At 45.8% G+C, this 23,497-nt stretch overlaps 1 protein-coding gene across 1 annotated transcript in view; it reads left to right on the plus strand.

The window, feature by feature from the left end:
- Positions 1–23,497, plus strand: part of SPOCK1 (SPARC (osteonectin), cwcv and kazal like domains proteoglycan 1) — a gene marked incomplete at both ends in the record, with an annotated part of 466,604 nt that overhangs the window by 326,447 nt on the left and 116,660 nt on the right. The window contains one exon of the mRNA XM_080941295.1: positions 16,175–16,301. Within this exon, the coding sequence (XP_080797421.1) occupies positions 16,175–16,301 (127 nt within the window). The remainder of the gene's footprint in view (positions 1–16,174; positions 16,302–23,497) is intronic.

Consider the following 23,497-nt stretch of genomic DNA (forward strand, 5'->3'; position numbering starts at 1 on the left):
CTCCTATCATATGTCCTTTTAAATTCAACTTCTTCACTTATTATCATTTTACATACATACACACACACACACACACACACACACACACACACACAAAACTGAGTTTATTTAATGTTCTGTGTATGTAATTGTGTTTAGGATGACCTCTTTGGATTGGGTAACCTGTCAGGAGTTCATTTCTAGAAAAAATGGATTCTTCCCTCCCCAGCACCTGAGCTGTGTAACTTTCCCTCATCAAGATGTCCTGTCACCTGGCATTGTCACTAAACAGGTCTTGCTAAGGTCACCACAGCATTGATAAGGGTTCAGCCTCCTTGCCATATCTAGAATATTCTATCTCCCAGTAGGCATCCTGGTCCTGTGACTCTGATAATTTTCCCTTCCCTTCTTCCTTTTCCCTGGAGCCTGGTTAGGGGCTGTATATTGTTATGTATATTATTATGTAGATTATCACTTGGTGTTGACCACCCTACTCCACCTGTTTTCTGCATTTGACCAGTTGAATAGCTTTGAAACAGTCAAAGTCTGCTTCAAGAAGATGTTTCCAGATCTACAAAGATGCTTTTAATTAACACAAGCACATCTTCTAATACGTGTGGCACCTTTGTCTTTCCTTGTCCCCCGCCTCTTCCCCTTCTCTTAAAAGCCATACTTTCAATGTCGAAACTGGCTGGGTAGGACAGGCTTAGTTTTCGCAGGCTCCTGGTAAGTCTCATAGCTTAGTGAGGCAGTTTTGGGGTGTGGCCTTCATAGGTGAGAACTCTGCCTCATTTTTAGCCCCTTTATAGGTTACCAGGCTTCACTTCCTGCAAACATGGGTTCATGTATCCCGTTGACTAAAGCACTGGCTTCTTGTCATTCTTTCTCTGAGTCATTTCCTGTCTACAGGAGATGAAGAATATTTTATAGATGCTTCCTAGGATGTGCATGTGCCCAGATGTTAATAAAGCCCAGCATCTTTGGTGCTGAGATGACTGGTTTCTTTGTGGAGCTAGGGTTGTTTAAGGACACCCTCCCATTTCCTGCCTCCACGTCTGATGCTGGCATTCAGTTTGCTCCTGCTCTGGCTGCTGGCTCAGATGTTGGGACTATAGGTGGTGTTTCCGTGTCTGCTTATTAAGCAGTGTACCCAGTGGCAAATCTCTAGCTTTAGAACTCAGTGTGTGAGGAAAAGAGGGGGCCAGGGTGGGTGTGCCATTTTGAATAGATAATCACTGGGTACGATTTCTTAGTGGGGTCATGTCATTGCTGAGGGCACACAGGTGTGGATCACATGATCACAATTGCACATCTGTCCCTGCTCATTGTGTAACAAACAAGTTTGAGCACCCTGCCACAAGCTGAAGTTAATGCCCAACAGCCATCCCGAGGACAGGGGTTATGGGGGCAGACTAGCCGTCAGGTAGGCCTGATGCATGTAGTTACCCCAAAGGCATGAAGAATAGTTATAAGGTTAGAGTATCTCATTTTTCCTCCTTTCTATTTTTGTTTCTTTAAACATGCTCTTCTTTTTTCTCCTGTATTATCATAAGTCTACTCTCGCCCGCCAACCCTCAGCAGGATCCCCACTTCTCTGTTTTCAGTTATCGCCTTTCATACCACTTTCTCTGACCAGTGAACCATGAAAGGCAAATCTTTATGGGGTCTGACACCATCATGGAACCCATTCTGGGCACCAACCTTACAGATTCTTGGGCCAGAAAAATGGGTTCAGGGTGCGTTAGACTTTCAGGACTGTCTTCAGAAGGGCTTCGTGTTTTAAAGAGAATGTTCCCAAGCTACTGCTCTGTCTTTAATGTTCTCTGTGGAGAGGGTGGGCAGAGGGACAAGAGAGACGATGTTAATTAGTTTGGGGACCTTGGTTCTGTTCCAGTGCTTACCCCTGACGATTTTCACAGCCCACATTGAACCTGTATGCTTCCATTATCAGGTGAGAAAAGGACTTCTGGCAGCTTGCCTCGCCTCTAATGCTTTTCCAGCTAGGAAGCTTTCCGGTGCACCATGGGGCAAACTCCAATGATTGATGCTGGTCTCATGGGAGAGGAGGCTATGGCTTAGCATCTCATGGCCGTCCTCCTGTCTGGACTGAGATCCCTTTGCTTGCTGTGTGATCAGAAGTATGGGGATAGTGGCAGCTAGGGCTTGGCTCTCTCTGGCAGTGACTTCTGGAGCTTATATGCACTTGAGCTACTACTACATTGAAGTTCATAACAATGCCTTTATTCAATAAACAGAATATGTAGGTACCTTTTTCTACACGCTATGCTGGCTGTTTACAATCCCATGATAAAGGGGTATAGTCTACCCTTGTAGATATTAAAGTCTACTAGAAAAGACAGTCAGAATGCAACTGAAAATCACAGCTGATGAGTGGTCTGTAGCTTAAGATGCAGGGCTGCATGTAGGCCACTTCCATTTGATTGAAGAGGGGAAAATATTCTTGGTAGAGGGAACAGAGGCACAGGCTTCTAAGTGAGGAGGGAGGAGAAGAGTTCTGCTGCTGTAAAGGACGTGAGGACAGAGCAGCCTGTACTGATAGAAAAGGCAATGGGAGGTGTGAGCGTGGAAGGACGGCAGGGTGTTCTCATGGAAAACCCTGGTGGCCGTGGGCATGGCTCTAGTAGGATAGAGAGATCTGTAGCTTTAAAAAAGAGAGTCTGTGCTTTAGAGAAGACTGGATTTCCTTGAGTTCTTACTCTTTAAGGCAGACTCAATAGCTGGAGGTGTGTGTGGTGTGGTGTGGTGTGTGTGTGTATGTGTGTGTGTTGTATAGTGTATGTGGCATGTGTCGTATAGTGTGTATGGTGTGTGTTGTATAGTGTGTGTGTGTCTGTGTGTGTGGTATGGTGTCCTATGTGTGGTATGTGTGTATGTGTGTGGAGTGTGTATGTGATGTGGGGGGGGGTGTGGGCAGAAATCCTAACCATCCCCATGTAGAGTTTGTTCTAGTGGAGGAAGGTAAGGTCACAGATGCATGACTCTAGTGGAGAAAATGAACAGTCCCACTACACACAGCTGCAGTTGTAAGAAGGGAGGGACCTCTTGCAGATGTAGCTGGAGCTGAAAGATAGGTAGAAGGAGGAGAAGGAGCAACAGCAGTCAGTGGTAGTTGTGAGCACTCGCTACTGGTTCAAGAGCAGGCAAGGAAATTGGCTCAGACAGCACAGTGACCAACACTGGTGTGTGCTGTCAGTACCGACAGCCATGAAGTGATAATTCTCTGCACAAACCCATCCTACACGGAAGAACCTCTCTGTCTTCAAGCTATTTTTCTGCCCTGAACCTCCACTCGTGAATTCGTGAGTCTAAACCCTATATCATGACATTATAGTAAGTAAAGCAGTGTGTAGGGTATGAGATGCAGTGAGCACACAGTAAACATTAGTCCCTTTCCCCAAGAACAGAGAGATGGGACAGTCGTAACTGTCATCCTCGGAGATGCTCAGGATGACACAAGTTCAAATGTACAGTTGATTGTTGCTATCATCTCTTGGGCTGCTGTAACAGAGCACCAGAGGCTAGGTAGCTGATAAATAAAAAAAGATGTTTATTTCTTAGATTCTTAGAGTTGTAAAATTCACAGCAGGTACCAAGTACGTGGTACTCTCTATGGCTAAAACTGCATCACAAGATGAAGCCAAATAAAATTCCATTATGAATGGGGGAGGGGCTCTTGAAGTCCCATCCTGTCTGAGAAGATATTGGCAATTGCTAGCTATACAGGGTCTTAGTAAGTATTAAACAAACAAAAAGAAAAAAGATAAAACAAAAACAAAACTACAAGATGTTGAGAGAAAAATAGGAATAGGAGATAGGAGAAGGGTGGATTTGACCAAAAACCCATTATGGGTATGAATATTAAATAAAATGTTTTTTAAAGACCTGTCATGTGACTAATGCCACATGGCTTACTTTCTCCATACTAAGGCAGACCATGTGGAGCACCTACCAGGGCAGAGTGCCTGCTGCTGGTGACCAAGAAACAAACACTGGCATCTGTTTCTTGTGCACTCTCCTATCATAATAATTCATTGGCCCCAATAAATGCAAGCCAGTGTTTTCCAAGATTGTGACAGCCGAGCCCAGGGTGGAAATGCACAAACCTTTAAAGTCTGGGTGCACAGACCACTGCTTGTAAACACTTAGCTGGAGTTGTGTCAGCAAAACCCTCCTGATTTTTCTGTCCTGGAGAAAGCATATCAAGGCATGCCATGAGATTGCAGGCCCTGGGCTTGTTGTTACATTTGCTTTTTTTATTTGTTGATTGCCAAGAGTTCTAGAGTCCAAAGGCTTAAAGATGGGCTATTCTGAGAGGAAGAAGGAAGGATCAGGGGAAACATTAACCATTTCTTTTCTTTCCACACTTGAGAAGTGGATTTTAAAACCGTTTTTCCTAAGAGAATAAGGAAATGTCAATTGTGCTTACGTACTTTTTAAATACTGGCTTTGGTTTTACTTTTTTCTTTTTTACTTTTTTTGCTTTTCTTTTATGTGTGTGAGTGAATGCTTGCATGCAAGTGCATATCATATATGCAGAGGCCAGAAGAAGGTGTCAGATGGTTGTGGGTCACCATATGACTGAGCCTTGAACCCCAGTCCTCTGGAAGAGCAGCCAGCGCTCTCAAGACTGAGCCAGCCATCTCTCCAGCCCCATATGGTAGCTTGTACTCTGCTGACTTGGCAGTTCTTCCTGATCAAGAACAATTTTACTTGGGGCCTGTAAGTGTGTGTGTGTGTGTGTGTGTGTGTGTGTGTGTGTGTGTGTGTGGCAGGGCCAGGGACAGACATCGAACAAATGTACGTGTAGGTTTTTCATGTGAGCTCTAACAGGCAAGCTTAAGAGCCAGTTGATTTTGAACTGACAGCTGAACTATTCTCTGCCTCACAGAGCCCCTGGCCACTGGCTATGATCTGTCACTCTCTTAGGTTATCTCCGAAGGCTGGTGGCATTTATAAGATCAGTCAGGCTGCTGACCTTCTTTACCCAGTAGGGAAATAGCAAAGATGTGACAGGCTAGAGACTGTCACCCTGACCTGATCTTAGGACAAATATATTTGATTTACAAGTCTAAAGAGAACTTGATTCAAGTAGAGGCCCAAACTACAAACCACCGGAAGCATCCTTTATCTGTCTGTCTGTCTGTCCGTCCATCCGTGTGTGTGTGTGTGTGTGTGTGCATGTGTGTGCGTGTGTGTGTGTGTGTGTGTGTGTGTGTTTGTGCATGCACACACACTTTGAGGTAGCTTAGACTATCATGGTGCTTACTACATAGCCAAGGAAAGTCATTAACATACAATCCTCCTGTCTCCACCTCCTGAGTATTAGGCATATTACACCTAGTTAGGCTAACAATCTCTTTCTTAACACACACACACACACACACACACACACACACTCACATGTGCATTATTTCAAAGCTAGTGCTCTGTGTGTCTCTGGTGTTTTGAAGTATGTATAAAACTAAAATCAGAGAGGTAGTGGCCCTTGTGAGTGAACTCCTTTCTCAGAGAGATTAAGATACGCTGTGTGTGAATGATTGTTCTGGGCAGGCGCTGCAGAGAGTGTGTGACCACAGTGCTGGCTTTCGCTTTCCGCTTCTTGCTCAGTGTCTGGCTCACACTTGTGTTTGTTGAAAGGTAGACCGTCCCTGGATTCCTGGGTCAGAATTCCTGGGCACTTGTGCCTTCAGTTTTGAGATCTTAGCTTTAAAAAGAGTCAAAACATTAAGGCGAACACCTAATAGTCAAATAGGATTGTCTGCCTCTTGATTTCCTCCTTGTACCAGTGAGCACGTTTTTCTACCTTCCCTCCACCTTCCTTCCTGCACCGGGAGACTTTCCTTCTGTTTTGACAACTTGGGCGTTTGAAAACATTTCCGGAAATAAGAACAAGCCCCGCCGGGATGAGCCCGGTTTCTTTAAGGATTGTCTTAATAAATGCATTTCTCTTTCAGGCTTTAGGCCAGTTAAACGAACAGTATACAGTATAAGAATTTGAGCAGTGGAAAGATCCAGAAAGCCACAAAGCTCAGTGTCTACTTTGCATGTCCCCCTCCTACCACTTCTGTCCTTTCAAGGGTGCGTCGTGGATTTGATGTGTCTTCTTGCTCATTTTCAGATTGCTTGTACAAACACAGCCTGAGTGGTGGTTTCACAAATCCTAGTCTAAGTTGTTGACTCCTCCCCGTCTACAAAGAGTGGCTGCATCCTTGGCTGCCCAGTTGAAGAGCAGATCAAAAGGGCTCATGCTGAACTGAGCCACAGTTGGGCTTCATTACTGTGGAGAGACGCCATGACCAAGGCAACTTTCGTAAGGGACATGAGTCGATGGAAAGGATTCAGACCTTTCTCACTGTGCCCACCCAGCACGGAGGTGGAAAGTATCTAGTTAGTCATCTGGAAGGTCTTGTGTGGCTTCCTCCCACCCTGGATGGTCTAGATGAGGAGAGTGAAGTGTTGTTCCAAAGGCAAACTGGAGAAGACCGGCTTCCAGGCAGCTAGGAGAAGGTTCTCAAAGCCCAATGCCACAGTGACACACTTCCTCCAACAAGGCCATACCTCCTAATAGTGCCACTCCCTGAGCCAAGCGTATCCAAACCACCACAGAATCCAAGATGCAAAGCTTTTGGTTGGTCCCAAATCTACTCCAAGACTCTTAAAGTAACAGTGGTTATGTGTTTGTAAGTAATGGCGGCTCTGACTGGGGCTGATTTGTCTGGAGGGTGGAGCTGCAGTGCGGCTGTCTGCTTGGTCTGGACCCTGCTCACACCATCTGTCATGCCCGAGCCTTGATCTGAGATGCTTTGTGAGCCCTGCCCTCCTCCTGTAGACCACCCAGGGTGGGATGAAGCCACACACAGATCTTCCAGAGGACTAAGTGGATACCTACCAGTGTGATAGGTTTGAGTCCTTCCGGTTGCCACATGTCTGCTCTGCCTAAGAAGTCTCACTGCTCCTTGTCCCTCCAGATTTCCCATGTTCTATCACAGTTGTCTCCCTGTTGGAGCTGTTGTGAAGAGTAAATGTGACAGTGCAGAAAGAATGCCTGTAGCAATGGCTGTCACCTCATAGAGCTCTTCATGGGCCACGCTACTTATTAGCAGTAGGAGGGGGTTCATATCCATATCAATCATGGCATATTGAAAGCCCCCAGTAAATGTTTAGCAGCTGTTCTCATTATCCTGTCCATGTCCCTTTATATTTCCAGCTTCCCTAAAAGGATAGTCTTTTGTGCCATTGAGTACCTAGTACCATAGGGTACTGCCTAACGTGGAGATACTGAATACCTAGTACTATAGGGTAACACCTAACATGGAGACACTGAGTACCTAGTAGCATAGGGTAACACCTAGCATGGAGACACTGAGTACCTAGTACCATAGGGTACTGCCTAACATGGAAACACTGAGTACCTAGTACCATAGGGTAACACCTAACATGGTGACACTGAGTACCTAGTACCATAGGGTGCCACTTAATATGGCGACAGTGAGTACCTAGTACCATAGGGTGCCACTTAATATGGCGACACTGAGTACCTAGTACCATAGGGTGACACCTAACATGGAGACACTGAGTACCTAGTACCATAGGGTGACACCTAGCCAGGAGAGATAGTCTTTTTCTCTAGCTCTGTTGCCTCATTAATAAATATGGAGTTGTTTAGACAGAATCTCATATCTGGAACCTTCTTGACTCGGGAAAACGGGGGTGGGGGGCTCTTAAGCTCATGCATGCTGGGATGGAGAATCTGTCACATGGGAGCCTTTCATAAACGACAAAAGCCATTATCCTGTTCCTGTGTAATTTTATAACACAGGATAATGAAGGGAATAACCCTAACAACCGAGAAACCACAGCGTCATTGTACACGACAGATCCTTTCAATTGTTAACATGTTTTCATTTCAATTAGCATTCATTATTTTGTCTCTGGTTCAAAATAGCCACCATGTCAACAATCTGGGTATCTCCCATCCCTGTTTTAGAACCAATTAGTTTTGATTTTGCAAACAAATTCAATTTTATTCTTGAATGGGCAGTCTGATATTAACATGAGAAAAGAATGCATGCGGTCCTTTGATGGAGGCAAACAAACACTATTATTACCGGAGAGATTGTCCATTGATGGGTTCTCACACCTCTGAGCTGACAGGCTCCTCTCAGGCAGGCAACTGGAGGACAAAGAGAAGCCAGGGAATAAGGCTGGTGAAAGAGACTGATTGATAGCTTTGGTTTCTCTGCCTGTGAATGGTCCTAATGGTGGTCACTCCTGGAGAGTCACTGTGAGTGCATTTGCACCTCTAGACTGCTATGTGCCTGGTTGCTAGTTTCTCTCTGGAGTTGCTTTACCCCTTCAACAGCTTCTCACATGCAGAAGGAAGCAGGTCTACCAGAGACACTCAAACATGGTTGCGTGCTGTGTGCGAGTAACAAGAGGGTCCTCTTTCAGAGACTGGAAGAAAAGGCAACACCGTCTGCTGTGTGCACTTTTATCAGCCGCCCATACCCAGTCCACCCCCCTCTCTTGCCATGAAAATATTTTGACAGAAACTGCTGAATTTCATAAAGCAGGATTATGTTGGTAAATTTATTTGTTGCTGAAAAAAAAAACCAGATTGCTCTGCCACCTTCATGCTGTGGGCCCTGACCATGGCGCCAGTCGGCAATGGCAAGTGAGTGGCTAGGTCATAGCTGATGTCATCAGACCACCTTGTCACGGAAAGCCACTGTGAAAGGGGACATTTATGAGAACCCAGGTAGGAACAACTTGGGAGAGAGTTGCCAGGACCTGGCCAGCCTGTCCTACTGGTCTCTCCGGTCACCTTTGTAAGTGTGTGATGGAATCCATGGCTGTCCCACAGACATACACTGAGTACAGATAGACAGGCTTGCTTGTGCATTCTAGAGAAGTCTTCTGATTGGTGCTCCAAAAGAACATGTTTAGAGCAAAGTAAACTCAACACGACATCCACATAGGGTACTGTGTAGCCCTCTGAGCTTGTTAGAAGACCTGGTTGCTGTTTAGGTGCAGCCCAGTAGCATTCATTGATGAGTTACACTCTATTTCTATTCTTGATTACCTTTCTTTATCAATGGCGCTAAACTTAAGTGTTTCTCACGAATTTAAAAGACTGTATAACAAAGGATAAAAATACAGAAAAACTGGCCATCCTTCCTCTTGGAGGAAGGCAGAAGAGGAAGGATAGATGAGAGTGGTCTTCTTAAAAGCAAATAACCAGAAAGAACCAGTCACCATCCTCCTGGAGTGTACAGTATCCTGAGGAAGACGGACATAGAACGACACTTTGTGCTGCAGCCATAGTCACCACAGGGTCTGATTAAGATGCAGTGTTGGAAAACCCTTGCTAGGATTGACTAAGCATGTGATAGTCACGGGGTTGGGAGAAGGTTAAGAGAAGGCAATGGATTAAAAGCTTGAACTAGAACAGGCACTTGTCGTGACAATCAGAAGCCACTGTCAAACTCAAATCTGAATGCCACATAGAGCAGACATAGATGCTGCCAATAGCTGGCTGGACATAGAACCCACAGACCCAGTGAGGAGCATGGTGTGGACAGGGCAGAGGAGGGTGAGCATGGTGGCTCTTACGCTTTTATCCTCTTCTGCATGAGCTCTTTCGGTATAGACATAGACTTCACTATTTGGCCAGGTGGGGTCAAAGTGCTTGTCTGGGAACTCTGACCTGGGAGTGATTACTAATCCATGGTGAAGGTTGTCTGTGAAGGGACCTTAGGAGGCTTCCCGGTGAGCTGACATGTGAGCTAGCCTTTGGAGAAAGCAGGGTGGGGGTGGGAGAGAAATGTAGATGGGAGTGAAGATGTATGCCAGGGAAAGGATGATGGATGAGGCCGAACCCTCAGTGATGGGCTCTAGGAACAGCGGAGTGTGAGTGGAACAAAACCTGGTGGAAGTCTTAGTGTGTATGCATGTGTATGTGTATGTGGGGTGGGGAGGGGCACATGTGGATCTTCGGACACACAGGTGGGAGCCCTAGTCAGTGTGTGTGTGTACTTGTGGATGTGTGCACACACAGGTGGGAGTTATGGTCAGTGTGTATGTGTGTATGCACACACACATGTGGATGCACAGGCATACACAGGTGAGCATCCTAGTGCACATCCAGGTTGGTGACTGGGTCTAAGCAAACTGTAAGACTATTAAGACAGGCTGTGGAAATTTACCACCAAACTCAGAGTCTGTAGTGCCACCAAGGAGACAGGAAGTGGAGAGGTTTGTGCATGAGAATCACAATGATCAATTATGTAGTTAGGAACTACTCTTGTCTTTCAGAAACATACATGCTGGGAAATTTGGTAGACTTACTACAGAAAAACTGAGGGAGAGCAGTTCAGTAAACAGGAAGTGTGCTGGTGGGCGATGTCCTGCTTATCTATCTGTAGAGGCTCATAGGCCATGATGGTGGGTGCTGTGGTTGTCTATCTATAGGTGCTCATAGGCTATGATGGTGGATGTTGTAGTTGTCTCTCTATAGGGGGCTTATAAGCCATAGCGGTGTATGCTCTGGTTGTCTATCTATAGGGGACTCATAGACCAGGGTTTTTTTTTTTTTTTTTTTTTTTTTTTTTGCAGTGACCTCAACCCACAGGTGGTGAGGATACCTCCCAGTCTTCCCAGGCAGAGATGAGTCAACTCAGTAGCCAAGGAAAGGCTGACAAGACCTTCCTCCAGAGCAGAGGCTGTGTCACCAGTGCTGATGACTGACTCTGACACGAGGCACAGTGTTTCTGTCAAGACTGCTTTACTGGATCTCACTCTTTATTGACTCAGAAATTGTAATATTATTGGATCTCACTATTAACTCAGAAATTGAAATATTTGAGTCAGAATTCCTAGTCACTTGCCTTGACTGAGTTAGTCATTTTTTAAAATAATTTGTACTGAGTTGGAGTCATCAGAGTGTGCACAGACATCAGGGAAGCCAACCCCCTTTGCCTTACATCCTTAGCACATAGCTTTACATTCTTGGCTTCTGGAGCGAAACCACAGGTTAAGCACCATTTCGACACCTGGGTTGAAATAAGGAACACCCAGGATTTCTCCCATCTGACAGGGGTACCAGAGTCTCTGGAACCAGCAGAAACTGGAATGGTATAGGCCTTGTACTAAAAGGCTCTCTGGCATCTGAGCTTGCAAGATCTAAAGTGGTTCTAGATGGGCTGATATGTGACCACCCGGTGAGTGCTCTCTTCTGCGGGTAGAGAGCTAGTATGCCATGTTCTCAAAAAGGGTGATTGTATAACTGAGCCCTCACAATGACAGTTCAGATCCCAAGTAGGAGACTCAAGTAAATCTGGCTCATTGCCAAGAATTCATATTTATTATCCCTTCCTTGATCTCTTTCAAGTTAATGGCCTTTCTTTATTAACTGTTGTTATACACACACACACACACACACACACACACAAGGCCCTACATATAATCTGCTCAGTCTATATAACAGAAAACTGCAAACAATCAACATGTAGAGTCATGCAGTCCATTGCCAATAAATACAAGCACAAAACATTCAGCACCTAAGGCTCAGGGAACATTGTAGAACAGGGGTGGAAAGACCATAGGAGACAAGGATTAGGGAGATTTCTGTGAGTCTGCATCTCCTGTTAATATAAAGACTACACCCATGAAGCCTCAACAACGTGGCTGCCTGAACCAAGCTGAACAAGGGCACAACAGAAACATGCACACTGGACATGGGCCTTAAGCATCAACACCATACAAAGAACTATAGGTAACTAAGGAATGCGGAGGGTAGGAGAATTCATCTCCCCTAGGGAAGGGGACACCAGTCAGGTATTCAGTACCAAGAAGTCAGCCCTGGATGCATACATACAAGCAACTTTATCAATGTTAGTTTTAATGTACTCCATCTATCATTCAGTGAGCCTGGGGTTTACGGCACAATGACAACTACATGGCAAGCATGTGCAAAACCTCCACCCAGTACTGATAACTTGAACATTGCGAGCTGCCGTAACTCTAGTAGGTACCAGCCACCCTCACCTCCTTGCCTCCCCCAAAGACGTTAATTTAATAGTGAAGTTCTGGTTCAGAGACAGAGAACACTTGTCATTAACTAGTGATTGATTGCTGGCTCAGTCTTTGCAATGGTCACTCTCCCTCTCCTTCCTCCCCTGCCTTTGGCTAAACTCCCTGAAGCTTCTTTCTCCCGAAGCATCACTACATCCAGGAATGCTCACTTCGGGGGAACCCTGAGCACTTTACAGCTCTTCTGGGAGATCAGATCAGGAATTGTTTCAGCCTTGTGGCACCCAAACCCAGGAGAAAGGGCTACTAACTGTAAGCATGTATCTTTGTTTTTGCTGACTCTTGGTCAGCGACAGACAATGTGTTATGTGAATGATGATAAATGTGAGATGCTCTGTTGAAGAAATTGCAGACTCTAATGTTAAGCCTGTGCTGCAAGCCTGCTCCTCTGCTGTGGTGAGTCTCACATGAGTATATATGCTGGCTGAGTGAATCAGGCCCCGAATGAGTTAGACATGTCCTGCTGAAGAATAATAGCAGCCCTCAAGTCCATGTGACTCACAAATTCAAGTGATAAATGTCTCCCATCTAAGATAAAGAGGTAAAGTCAATATAGGTAGCTTGGGGAGGAAGCAGGCAGACCCCCAACAGCCCAAGGGCAAAAGAGTGCCCTCAAAGAATTTTAAAGCTACTGTTCTAGGTTAGACTGAGCTGGGCTATGGTGGTTTGAATAAGAATGGCTTCCATAGATTCACATATTTGAAGATTTGAACCTTAGTTGGTGGAACTGTTTGGGAAGGATTGGAGGTGTGGCCTTGTTGGAGAAGGTGTGTCGCTGGAGGCTGCTTTTTAGACTTCAAAAGAGTGGCATTATTCCTATTGTATTCTCTGCCTCCTGCTTGAGGGTAAAGATGTGAGCTCTCAGCTCTAACACTATGAAATTTCTGTCTTGGCTAGGTACTATTGCTATGAAGAGACACAGTGACCAAGGCAACTTAGAAAGTATTTAATTTGAAGGCTTACAGTTTTCATATGTAGCAGCCATGATCATCATAGTGGGTAGCATAGCAGCAGGCAAGCAGGCAGTCAGACATAATGATGATGCAGCACCTAAGAGCTTATATCCTGATTTGAAAGTTGGAGATGGATAGCTAGATAGATAATAGCTAGACAGCAAAGTAAATAGATAGATAGATGATAGATAGGTAGATAGATAGATAAGTAGATGAAAGATGATAGATGGTAGATAAATAGGTAAGTAGATGAAAGATAGATGGATGAATGGATAAATGGATGGATGGACAGATGGACAGACAGATGGACAGAAAGAGTGCAACTGCACACTAACTAGGATTCATGGGTTTGGGAACCTCAAAGCACACCACTCCTCAATGACGCTCCCCCTCCTACACATCCTAATCCTTCCCAGACAATTCCACCAACTAAGGACCAAACATTCAAACATATGAGTTTTTGGTGGGGGCAGCATTCTTATCCAAAAGCATAAACTGTAAGCCCAATTAAATGTTATTTTTTTTGTTTTGTTTTGTTTTTTTGTTTTTTCTGTTTTAAGTTACCTTGGTCATGATGTTTTATGGCAGCAATAGACTTGTTACTAAGACATAACTAAAGCAAAGCTTCAACCTTAGGCACTCTCTGAGGGTCCTAGGTCTTACCATCAGTCAAATCCCTGACTTCAGACAGGATTCTGCCTCTCTTGGAGTTTCTAGTTTCCTCTTCAGTAAAACAAACAAGGTGACTCCTAGGTGACAAAGACCCACCTAGAACTTTGTTCTCTGATTCTTTGGTCAGAATTGTTTTCTCTCCAGCCTGGATCTCTGGTAGCCTCAGGCAGCTATGCTGTGGGTATGAACTGATTCCCTTTGATGTTGCTCTTAGGAAATTCTCCAAACACACTCTCCTTACTCCACCACCTCCCTTATATTACTAATGAATGTTTGAGGCCATATAAGAACCAATTAGTGTTTGCTGTGCTCCTCTACCTCCCCCTCCCCCCATTCTTCTCATTTGCAAGAGGACAGCTCACCTCAGACACCACAGGTGAATTCCTGAGGGGTGGGAGTGTTGGACTTGGCTGAGCTGATTTCTTCTAGCATCACAGTGGTTCAAGACCTTCCAGATCCAGGTCCCTAGAGTTTACCGTGTTTCCCTGCCATGATAACGTCTTTCTTTAGAGTCTCATCTATTGGGAAAAATAATTATAATGTCTGCCACTTGTATTGCTTCTTGTTTTGAGGGTTGTGCTAGTGATAATTGTCGCCGTAAAAATAAGTACCACCAAGAAAAGCAACTCAACGGGAGGAATTATGCATTTTTGGCTCCAGAACCCAGAGGTTTTAGTCCACAGTCTTTGGCTCTGGTGACACTGGGCCTGTGGAGGAATAGAACATTAGGGTGGTGGAAGAAGGTATTTGTAACAGAGGCTCCTCAGGCATGGGGGAGTGGAGGGCGGGGAGAGATGGCTCAGCTGTTTAGAGCACTGCCTGCTCTTCCAGAGATCCTGAATTCAACTCCCAGCAACCACATGGTGGCTCACAACCATCTGTAATGGGATCCGATGTCCTCTACTGCTGTGTCTGAAGACAGCTACAGTGTACTCCTATTAATAACAAACAGATAAATCTTTAAAATGGAAAACAAAAAGAAAACAAAGGTTCCTCAGACTGGAAATGAAGGGAACCAGAGCATACAGTTCCAAGGACAGGCATCTTCCCTATAGATCTTCTACTAGGTTTTGCCTGCAACTTGTGATTCCATATTTATTTAAATCCATTCATAGCTTACTTTGTTTGTTGTATGAGAGCCCTCAGGAGCCAATAATTTCCTGAAGGCACATCAGCTAGCAAACAGCCCCTCAGGACATCAGCCCATGGGGGCATTTCTTACAGGGTACCAGTACATAACCCATTGGGCATTTTCTACAAACAGGACCCTGGTACATCAGCCCATCAGAGCATTTCCTACAAACAGGGCCACAGTACATCACATATTTTGGGATGTTCCTCATAAACATAGCTCCAGTACCTCGGCCTGTTGGGGCATTTTGAATTCAAACCTTAACACATTGTGGTTTTTATGACAACAGCTGCCAGAAGTAGTTTTTGTTTTCCTTTCCTTATAGACGAGACATTGGGATTTTAGCATGAACTATCTTGCCAGGGTCACTTCATGCTTACGTGGTAGAGCTAGTGCCCACTTAGTTCTCTGGCTACAAAGTCAACCTACTTCTTACCACTTCAGGGCTGGTTGGCATAGCAAAACACCTCAAAGAAATCATAGCTGTCCTGTTCATGGGCAGTGCTGGGGTAAGCCTGGTTGACGGGCACGGCAAAGGTGTTAGCCATTGGCCCATGGGAGTCACAGCCAGTGAACTGCGTAGAGTTCAGCTTCAGCTAAGGGAGGAAAGGTAGCAGCAACTGCAGGCTGCTTTCTCTCAGTAGGGACAGAGATGGGGTCTTTCTTGTGGACACAGACATCACGGTAGTGCCACTTGTGATAAATGTGAGACGGGGAAGCTAGACCTGGGGCGGAAGAGGAGACTTACGGGTATGTTAGCAGCGGAAGTGACATCACCACAGAGCCTTTATTAAGTGGCAAGTTGAAATCTCTACTGAAATTGCTTTAAAATGTACCCAGAGATTCTGCAGCCATGGATGAGTCTTCCGGTGATGTTTGGAGTATATCTTTATAGACTGCCCCGACAGTAGCATCTTCTGTCAATATGGAGATTTCCTGGCAGCACCAGGAAAGTATAAGGCTGTAGGAAGGCAGTTCAGGATGTGTGTGATGTGTTGAACCAGGTACTGGGGCTCAGACTGTTGGTCCCTCTTGTTTCTGGTGTCTGTGATGTTCTTTACATGTGGGTGCGTGATGTTTTGCAGTGTTTTAATTTTGTTGGTTCAGCTATTAGGTAGATTTTTATGCTTTAGAGAGAAAACCTCCTGGCACGTTTTAATGACTTGGAACAAATGGGGGTGCCGCCTAGTATCCCTTGGGCCTCTAACTGTTTCACGGATGCTTGCCTGTCTGTATTTAGCTGTGTTCTTCAGGAACAACCCAGGAGAAACACCAAGGAGGGCAGAATTCTGACTAACTTATATCCTCTTTTTTTTTTCTTCCTCAGGCAAAAGAAGGGGAGCGTGGCTCACAAGCACTGGGTGGGGCCTTCGAATCTGGTTAAGTGCAAACCTTGCCCCGTGGTGCAGTCAGCGATGGTCTGCGGATCTGATGGCCACACGTACACGTCGAAGGTTGGTCTTGTTGTTTGCCCTATTATAAGAATCACTGCAGTTCTGTTTGTCAAGTCTCCATGCTCTGTGAGTCTGTGAGCATGGCTGTTCTGGGCCTTGCCCTGGAGAAGGCACAGATTCTGGACTAAATAATTCTGGCCAAGGAGACAAAACACAGGGAAATGTGGTTGCAGTGGCTGAATGCCCAGAGGGGTATGAGATGTACAATGTCCAATAAACAAACAAACAAATTAAAACAGCCCCCCCAAACAAGCAAACAACCTTCATGATGCATACTTTGACCAGTGGAGAAGTAGCCCAGGAGTTGGTGTCATTGGTGGAGAAGCAGAGCTCTCCCACCCCAGCTGCCTCGCTGAGTTTCACTGACGTTTTACAGAGGAGCCAACAGCTAGCGAGCTCATATAGAGAATACCCCGGTTACCCCAGGCCACATTGCTGTGTGGGTCTCCAGTGTTTCTGCCCCATCCCTTGTCCCTTTCCTACAGTGCACATAGCTGTCTTGTCTGTGCTGCCCAGGGACAATTCCTACTGCTGCTCTCTTCGGTCTTGGTGGCGTCATCAAGCCCATGGCTGCTCCCCAGTACCCCCCATATGTTCTGTGGTGCAGGCCAGCTGGACCCATGTCCTCACCTTCAGTGCCCCTGCGGTGTAGCCATGGCGTGGTCAGTTTATTTATTCGCTCGGTGGGCACCATTGGCAGTCTTGCTGTGTTGTGGGCGGTGTGCTAGGAGCTGGGACAATATAACCCAGTAGAGATAAGCAGATGGCTTTTGTCCTGGGCAGAGTCATAACCCTTCCCTCTCCAACTGCAGACCTACTCTGTGAGTTAGATCTACTCCATGGTTGGGGCTAATATATCTGGCCCAAAAAGCGCTAGCCCATTTCAGTTTCTCCTTCCCTTCATCCTTCTGACCTCAGACAGAATTGATCAGAGACGGATTTTAGTAATGGTTCGATTCCAATACTGCCAACATGTTTAGATCAGTGGGTCTACACACAGCACTGAAAATTTATTCTTGTCCCCCTGCTCTCAAACTCAGGTTATACTTTTATTTTCTTTCACTAAGACCCAGATGCCAGGCACATGAACAGTTGCCAAGAGGGCAAGGTAAAATGTAGAGTTGATATAGCAGGTCCTGGGTGGGTCTGAGCTGCTGAGCCACAGGGACCTGTCTAATGCACTGGCCCAAAGTGCTTCGGCTGCTCAAGAACGGGGTCAGAAGCTTTGCTGATCAAAGCTCTCCTGTAGTCTGGGAGGTTGACTTCTGTTTGGAGCTGCTTTCAGGCACAGGTGGATAACTTGGTTACAACTCAGGATTTATGTTGGGAAAATTCTGCCGCAGTGACCCCTTGTTTGTGGAAGAGAACCACCCTCCACCAAAGCTGAATGAAGCACTCACAGGCCTTCCCCAGCCCCAGTACCACTCTGCTAGTGGGCAGAGTAAATGAGATGAGTTGAGCCTCACTCAACTCTTCCTGGAGCAAAAGAAAAAGGCGTAAGATAGCCCATCAAATGTTGTTGTTAACATATAATCCGTTCATCTTTTGCTGCCTTCACAAAACGCCCGAGTTAATCAGCTTTCAAAGATGGATAGTTTGTCTCAGTGGGTGGCCTCAGAGGTTTCATTGTATCATTCAGCTCCATTGCTATGGGCTTGTGCAGGCATGAGGTTGAGGCCTGTCCAAACCCTGGAAATCTCATCCTGAGATTAGCACAGAGTAGGGCCTCTCCCTCTCCTCCACCTTGGGCTTTCATGTCCTGATACATATAACCCTGTGGTCCTACTCTTGTTTCACCAGAGGTCACATAGCCATAGCCAGTAGCCTTTCTCCATATAAGGTCATGTCCAGCAGCATCTGGAATTCCCCCTTATGCAAATGAGGCATCCCTAACACTCTGACCTGGACCAATGATGTACATTCAGCCCATAGTTTCTCCTTACCCCCACAAGTTTAAATGTTTGTTCCCACCAATTAAACCGAACCGGTTCTTCAAACCTACTCCTGGATGTGTGTGTTCTTTACCTCTTAACTCACTGATAACTAAGGCCTTGTACTGCATCCACCTGCATGGGCTAAGCTTCCCTTGGCTACCTTGAGGGGAAAAAGTGCTCACAAAGTAGCACAGATTTCTGGGAAGTGACAGCATCGTAGAGGAGGTGATGTTGGATCCTGGTACAAGTACATCCATCTTCTGCCCTTGTTCCCTGTGAATGTAACAAATCAAATATGGTTAAGTCACAAGCCTTGTACTGATTGCTTAAGGCCTATGAGGCAGAGACCAGTTGTAAACCATGATGGTATTCAATGGGGCTGTCTTCCAGAGGGCATATTTCCATTTAGTCAGGTTTGCTTTTTTTTTTTTTTTTTTTTTAAACTTACTGCCCCTAAAGACAGAGCCTCTTATTTATTCAGGTTCAAAAAAGATGTTCAGGTTGTACAGACAAAGCTTTGGAGAATACTAACAGAGGCTCAGCTAATGTGACTGAATGAATTAACTAGTAATAATCACCAACTTCTATCCCCTGGAACTGTGGCCTCTCCAGGTCATTGGTGCTGGAAAACAGAAGACAGATGAGGCCATGGTGCCTATGAAAGCAGAAGTGATTTCATACTATGAAGCCAAACTTATTAAAATAATCTTTAGCCAAAGTACAGCCCAGGTCTGGCATCACTGTTAAGTGAGCGGGCCCTGTTTTCTAGTTGAATTGTCCATCTTCTGATGGCTGTAGAGAGTCAGTGAAGGCAGGACAAAGGAACCAACTTTTCAGGCTCGCTGTGAAGCAGATGGCTTTCCTGGGGATTTCTTGACCAAGCTTTGTTTCTGTGTCTGTCCAGGATAGTTTGAGGCTTCCAGAGCTGGTAAAAGGAGCTTATACTCAGACATAGAATTCTACTGCAGGAATTTTCCAATGTTTCAACCCAGAGGTACCATGTAGAGGTCTGACTCCCCAGAACCGAAGATTGGTACACAAACTTGCAGGCTTGAGATGACAATGTCACATGGAAAGTAAAGCCAATGCTGCCACTCCCTACAGAGTGTGAAGCAGACTCTGACCCTTAGCCTCTAGGCGGGAACTGCCATGTCACTGTCTTAACTTTCTTTTCTGACATATTATATCCACAAAATTTAATGTATTACAGAAGCTCAACATTATTTGGTTATTGAATTCCGAAGAGCAGAGTCATTGCAAAGGCCAGAAGTTCACATGGAACTTGTAAGGAAGGCAGACACATTGAAAAGCAGTCTACTTTGATTGTAGTGGGTGGTCTATCTCATACAAGTTTATGTATTTGGAGATTCATCTCTATTATGTAATGAAGTTGTTGGTACCTTTATGAGGCCATCCCTCATGGGAGGTAGTTAGGGTATTAGGTACACTGATCTTGGGTGGAATTAATGTTAACCGTGTAGATTAAGTTCTCCCAAGAATGAGCTGTTCTATTAAGAGTTAGACCAGATCCCATCTTGGGCACCATTACCATGACAATTATGGCAAATGTGGTTGCCAAGGGACTCTGTAAGCTAAATAGACTTTTTTTCTTCATACATTACCCAACCTCAGGCATTTTGCCATAGCAACAGTGGGTTAAGACAATTGTTGCTTAGATATGGGGCATCGAAGGTACTGTGGGAGCACTGAGCAGTACTAACGCCCACTAGTTTGGAGGAATAGGCAGTTGGCACAGAGAAAGCCATGATCCTAGCAAGATCTTATGGTTGAAGAGATTCATACACAGAAAGGAACAGGATCTAGAGAGTTCAGCAAAAAGGGAGAAGGGCTTGAAGAGTAAAAGAAAGCAAGGTACACAGAGGAGCTCAGGCAGTGTCAGTGTGGTACGTCACCTGTGAGAGAGTTGGGCTGATACAGAAACTCCAGGCCTATAAAGGACAGGTTCCCACCTTGCCTTGCCGTCTCTAAAGGGGTAGGAGATATTTGCTTCTGTAGCAGCTCTTAAAACCACATCTCTTATTTTGTATCCAGATATAAGTGAGCCATTTGCTGATTATGGATAAATGATCAGCCGAGTTCAGCAATTTGAAGATCACAAAGAAGTTTGAACTTTAGCTTGTAAGATTTGGGAGAATCCCAAGAAAGAGTCACAGTTGAGGGCTCAGCTGCCTTCACAGAGTGGAAGTGTGTGGGATGGGACCAAATGCTGGTGAGGGAGGGGCCTACTGGCATTGTTCAAGACTGTCACAGTGGCTTTTGACATGTATAGAAAACAGGGATGCTTAGCCTGGTCTTGGTGCCTGATAGATTTGAAACACATAAAGTCACCCAAGTATGGGCTCAGCATAAGATACATCTTCATCCTAGCTGTGCTTACAAACCCTATGGTCAACAGAGTTTGGTTGTGTCTAGTATGGAGCGCATCATTTGCAAAGCCCTTTCCTTTCTCTGCTGTTTTCTGTATATCTTGATGGAGGCTTACAGGATAGGATTGGAACAGAGAGTCTAGGCTGTTGGATTTTGACTTCATTTAGCAGGGAAGTTTGTGATCGTCTTCCATTCAGAGACCTAGCCTAGGTTTCTACTTCTACAGGGGTAAGCTATTTTAGAAACAGCAGCAGGTCTGGAGTGATGCTCAGGTCTTGGGAGCTCAGCGAGGGCCTGGGGAGAGCCTCACTGAGACTGCTTCTTATAGCATGAAGTATTTAAAACCAATCCACACTACCTCCAGCAAGGCCTGCTTGTTCTCAGTCTGGCAGACAGGATGACCTGGTCTCAGCTCAGCAGACACTACAACCCAGAGGTCTGAAATCTCTCCACCTAGCTTGCAAAGTCCCAATGGCTGGCCACTTCCACACTTATCCAGTGCTTCCAAATTCCCGAGGCTGGCTGGGGTGCCCTGCCAGCATTCCTTTCCCTGGAACCCAGCTGAGTCACCCATGCTGTGTGAAGAAAAACACAGTCTTAGTTTAGAATCAACAGGTAACACAATCGCTAGGCACAGCAACTAGCATCCTAGTTTGTAAGCTATTCTAAATTATAAATCCTCCAGTAATGGATCTGACGGATTTGCCAACTGAACTGGGGGCCTCCCCTAACTACATCGTATCCCCCATCATCTCTCCTGTCCTAAAAGCTGTATCTTTCTCCTGCTTCCTCCGCTTCCTCTCTCTGACCCGGAAGTCCCGCCTACTCACCCAGTGATGGGCTCTTTGAAATCTTCATTCATTAGGTGAAGATTCTGCCACAACTTGTCAAACAGGAAAATGATATCCAATATAGCTGGCCATGCACCTGATGTCCATGGTCTTCCCCATTCGGGTACAGGATACCCAGGACTGCAACCCATGCGGGTGCATAAAATGCATGAGCCCTTCTTATGAAGAAGGCAAATTTCTTTCGATTTGGATACCTGGACCAATTAGGTAGGCCTTGCCCCTACAGGGAGTTTCATTGCCTGGATCTTTCCCGGGGAGTTTGTTGGCCATGTCGGCTGAAGCTCTGATAACCATAATAGCTCTTTTCCAAGCCAGGATGAGGGGCTGGCCCCTGAAAAGAGGGGTCTCTTAATGGCACAGGTTTCTGGAGAGTCAGCGCTGTTCCCTGGCACCTGCCTGGCCGTTGATAATTGGAAAACAAGTAGGCAAACACCCATCTGCTCTCCTCCTCTCCCCCCACACCTACTTCCTTAAAAGCTGTTAAACAATTAGCAAATGGCTCATTTATGTCTAGACACTGAAGAAAGATGCAGAGTTAAGAACTGCTGTGAGAGAAAACAGGTTCTTTAGGTTCCGGAAGTGCACGGGAGGGCAGGGGAGGTGGGGAGCAGCTGGCATTTCTTCCAGCACGTTGTCACCATGGATTATATTATCTTTGCTGGGGCATCTTAATAGTTTCTAACAATCACTACTAAGTAAAGGTTGTGTCTGAAATTCTTGGCAAGTGTATTCTCCAATGGCTGATTTTCCAAGAATAGGAAACTCCGTGGATTAAAGCTGACTCCGAGGCGTAGACTCCTCCAGATAGCTTCAAACATTGTCTTCAGCTTCTAGGATGTCTGACCTGTGAGCATCCCTGCCATGAGAGGGGTTGCTATCCTGCTGGGCCTGTCATTACTTTAGGCTGGGAATAGAGGCATTTGGGCTAGGTCTGCTCCCTGTAAACCCATGCCCTGTGAATGGTCTTTACTTGCAAATGACTCCAGAGAGAGGGAGGGAGGGAGGGAGAGAGAGGGGGGGGAGGGAGGGAGAGAGAGAGAGAGAATGAGAGAGACAGAGAGAGAGAGGGAGGGAGGGAGAGAGAGAGGGGAGAGAGGGAGGGAGAGAGAGAGAGGGAGACAGAGAGACAGAGAGACAGACAGAGAGAGAGAGAGAGAGAGAGAGAGAGAGAAGTAGAGGGAGAGGGAGGGGGAAAGGGAGGGGGAGAGAGAGAGAGACAGAGAGAGAGAGAGACAGAGGGAGGGAGGGAGAGAGGGGGGAGGAGAGAGAGGGAGGGAGAGAGAGAGGGAGGGAGGGAGGGAGGGAGAGAGGGGGGAGAGGGAGGGAGGGAGACAGAGAGACAGAGAGAGAGAGGTGGGAGTCACAGGGTGGGGGTGTTGTGGTTGACGAAGAAGAAAATCAAAGGGTTGGGAACTGTAGGTAGAACACATACACCAGAACACTTGAGCTGGGTGCTCTGTGGTAGAAGGGTGGCTGCCCCCAGATGTTCATGCTCCCCTCAGACAGCATCAGGAGGATAAGTGGCAGTCACCTGCTTTGCCCACACAGGGGAGAGGGAGAGGAGGGAGAGGGAGAGAATGGAGAGACTAGTGGAAAGAAGCAGTCTGGCAAGTGGCTCTGGGGTCAGATCCAGGACTTTGGTTTTTCTTTTCTTTTTTAAAAAAAGATTTATTTATTTATTTATTTATTTATTTATTTATTTATTTATTATAAGTACATTGTAGCTGTCTTCAGACACACCAGAAGAGGACATCAGATCCCATTACAGATGGTTGTGAGCCACCATGTGGTTGCTGGGATTTGAACTCAGGACCTCTAGAAGAACAGTCAGTGTTCTTAACCTCTGAGCCTCTCCAGTCTGGACTTTGTTTTTTTCTGTTGTACAGAAAAGACCAGCAGAAGAGGCTTTGTAACTCTAGAGAGTTTCCTGGTGGTTTTGAGACAACTCTTAATCTATCCTGAGACCTACATCAGAAAGTGTGAGATTTCGGGAGAGAAATACACTGTAGATGGCAGATGCCCC

Source organism: Micromys minutus (assembly GCF_963924665.1).
Source record: "Micromys minutus genome assembly, chromosome: 1".
NCBI lineage: Eukaryota > Metazoa > Chordata > Mammalia > Rodentia > Muridae > Micromys > Micromys minutus.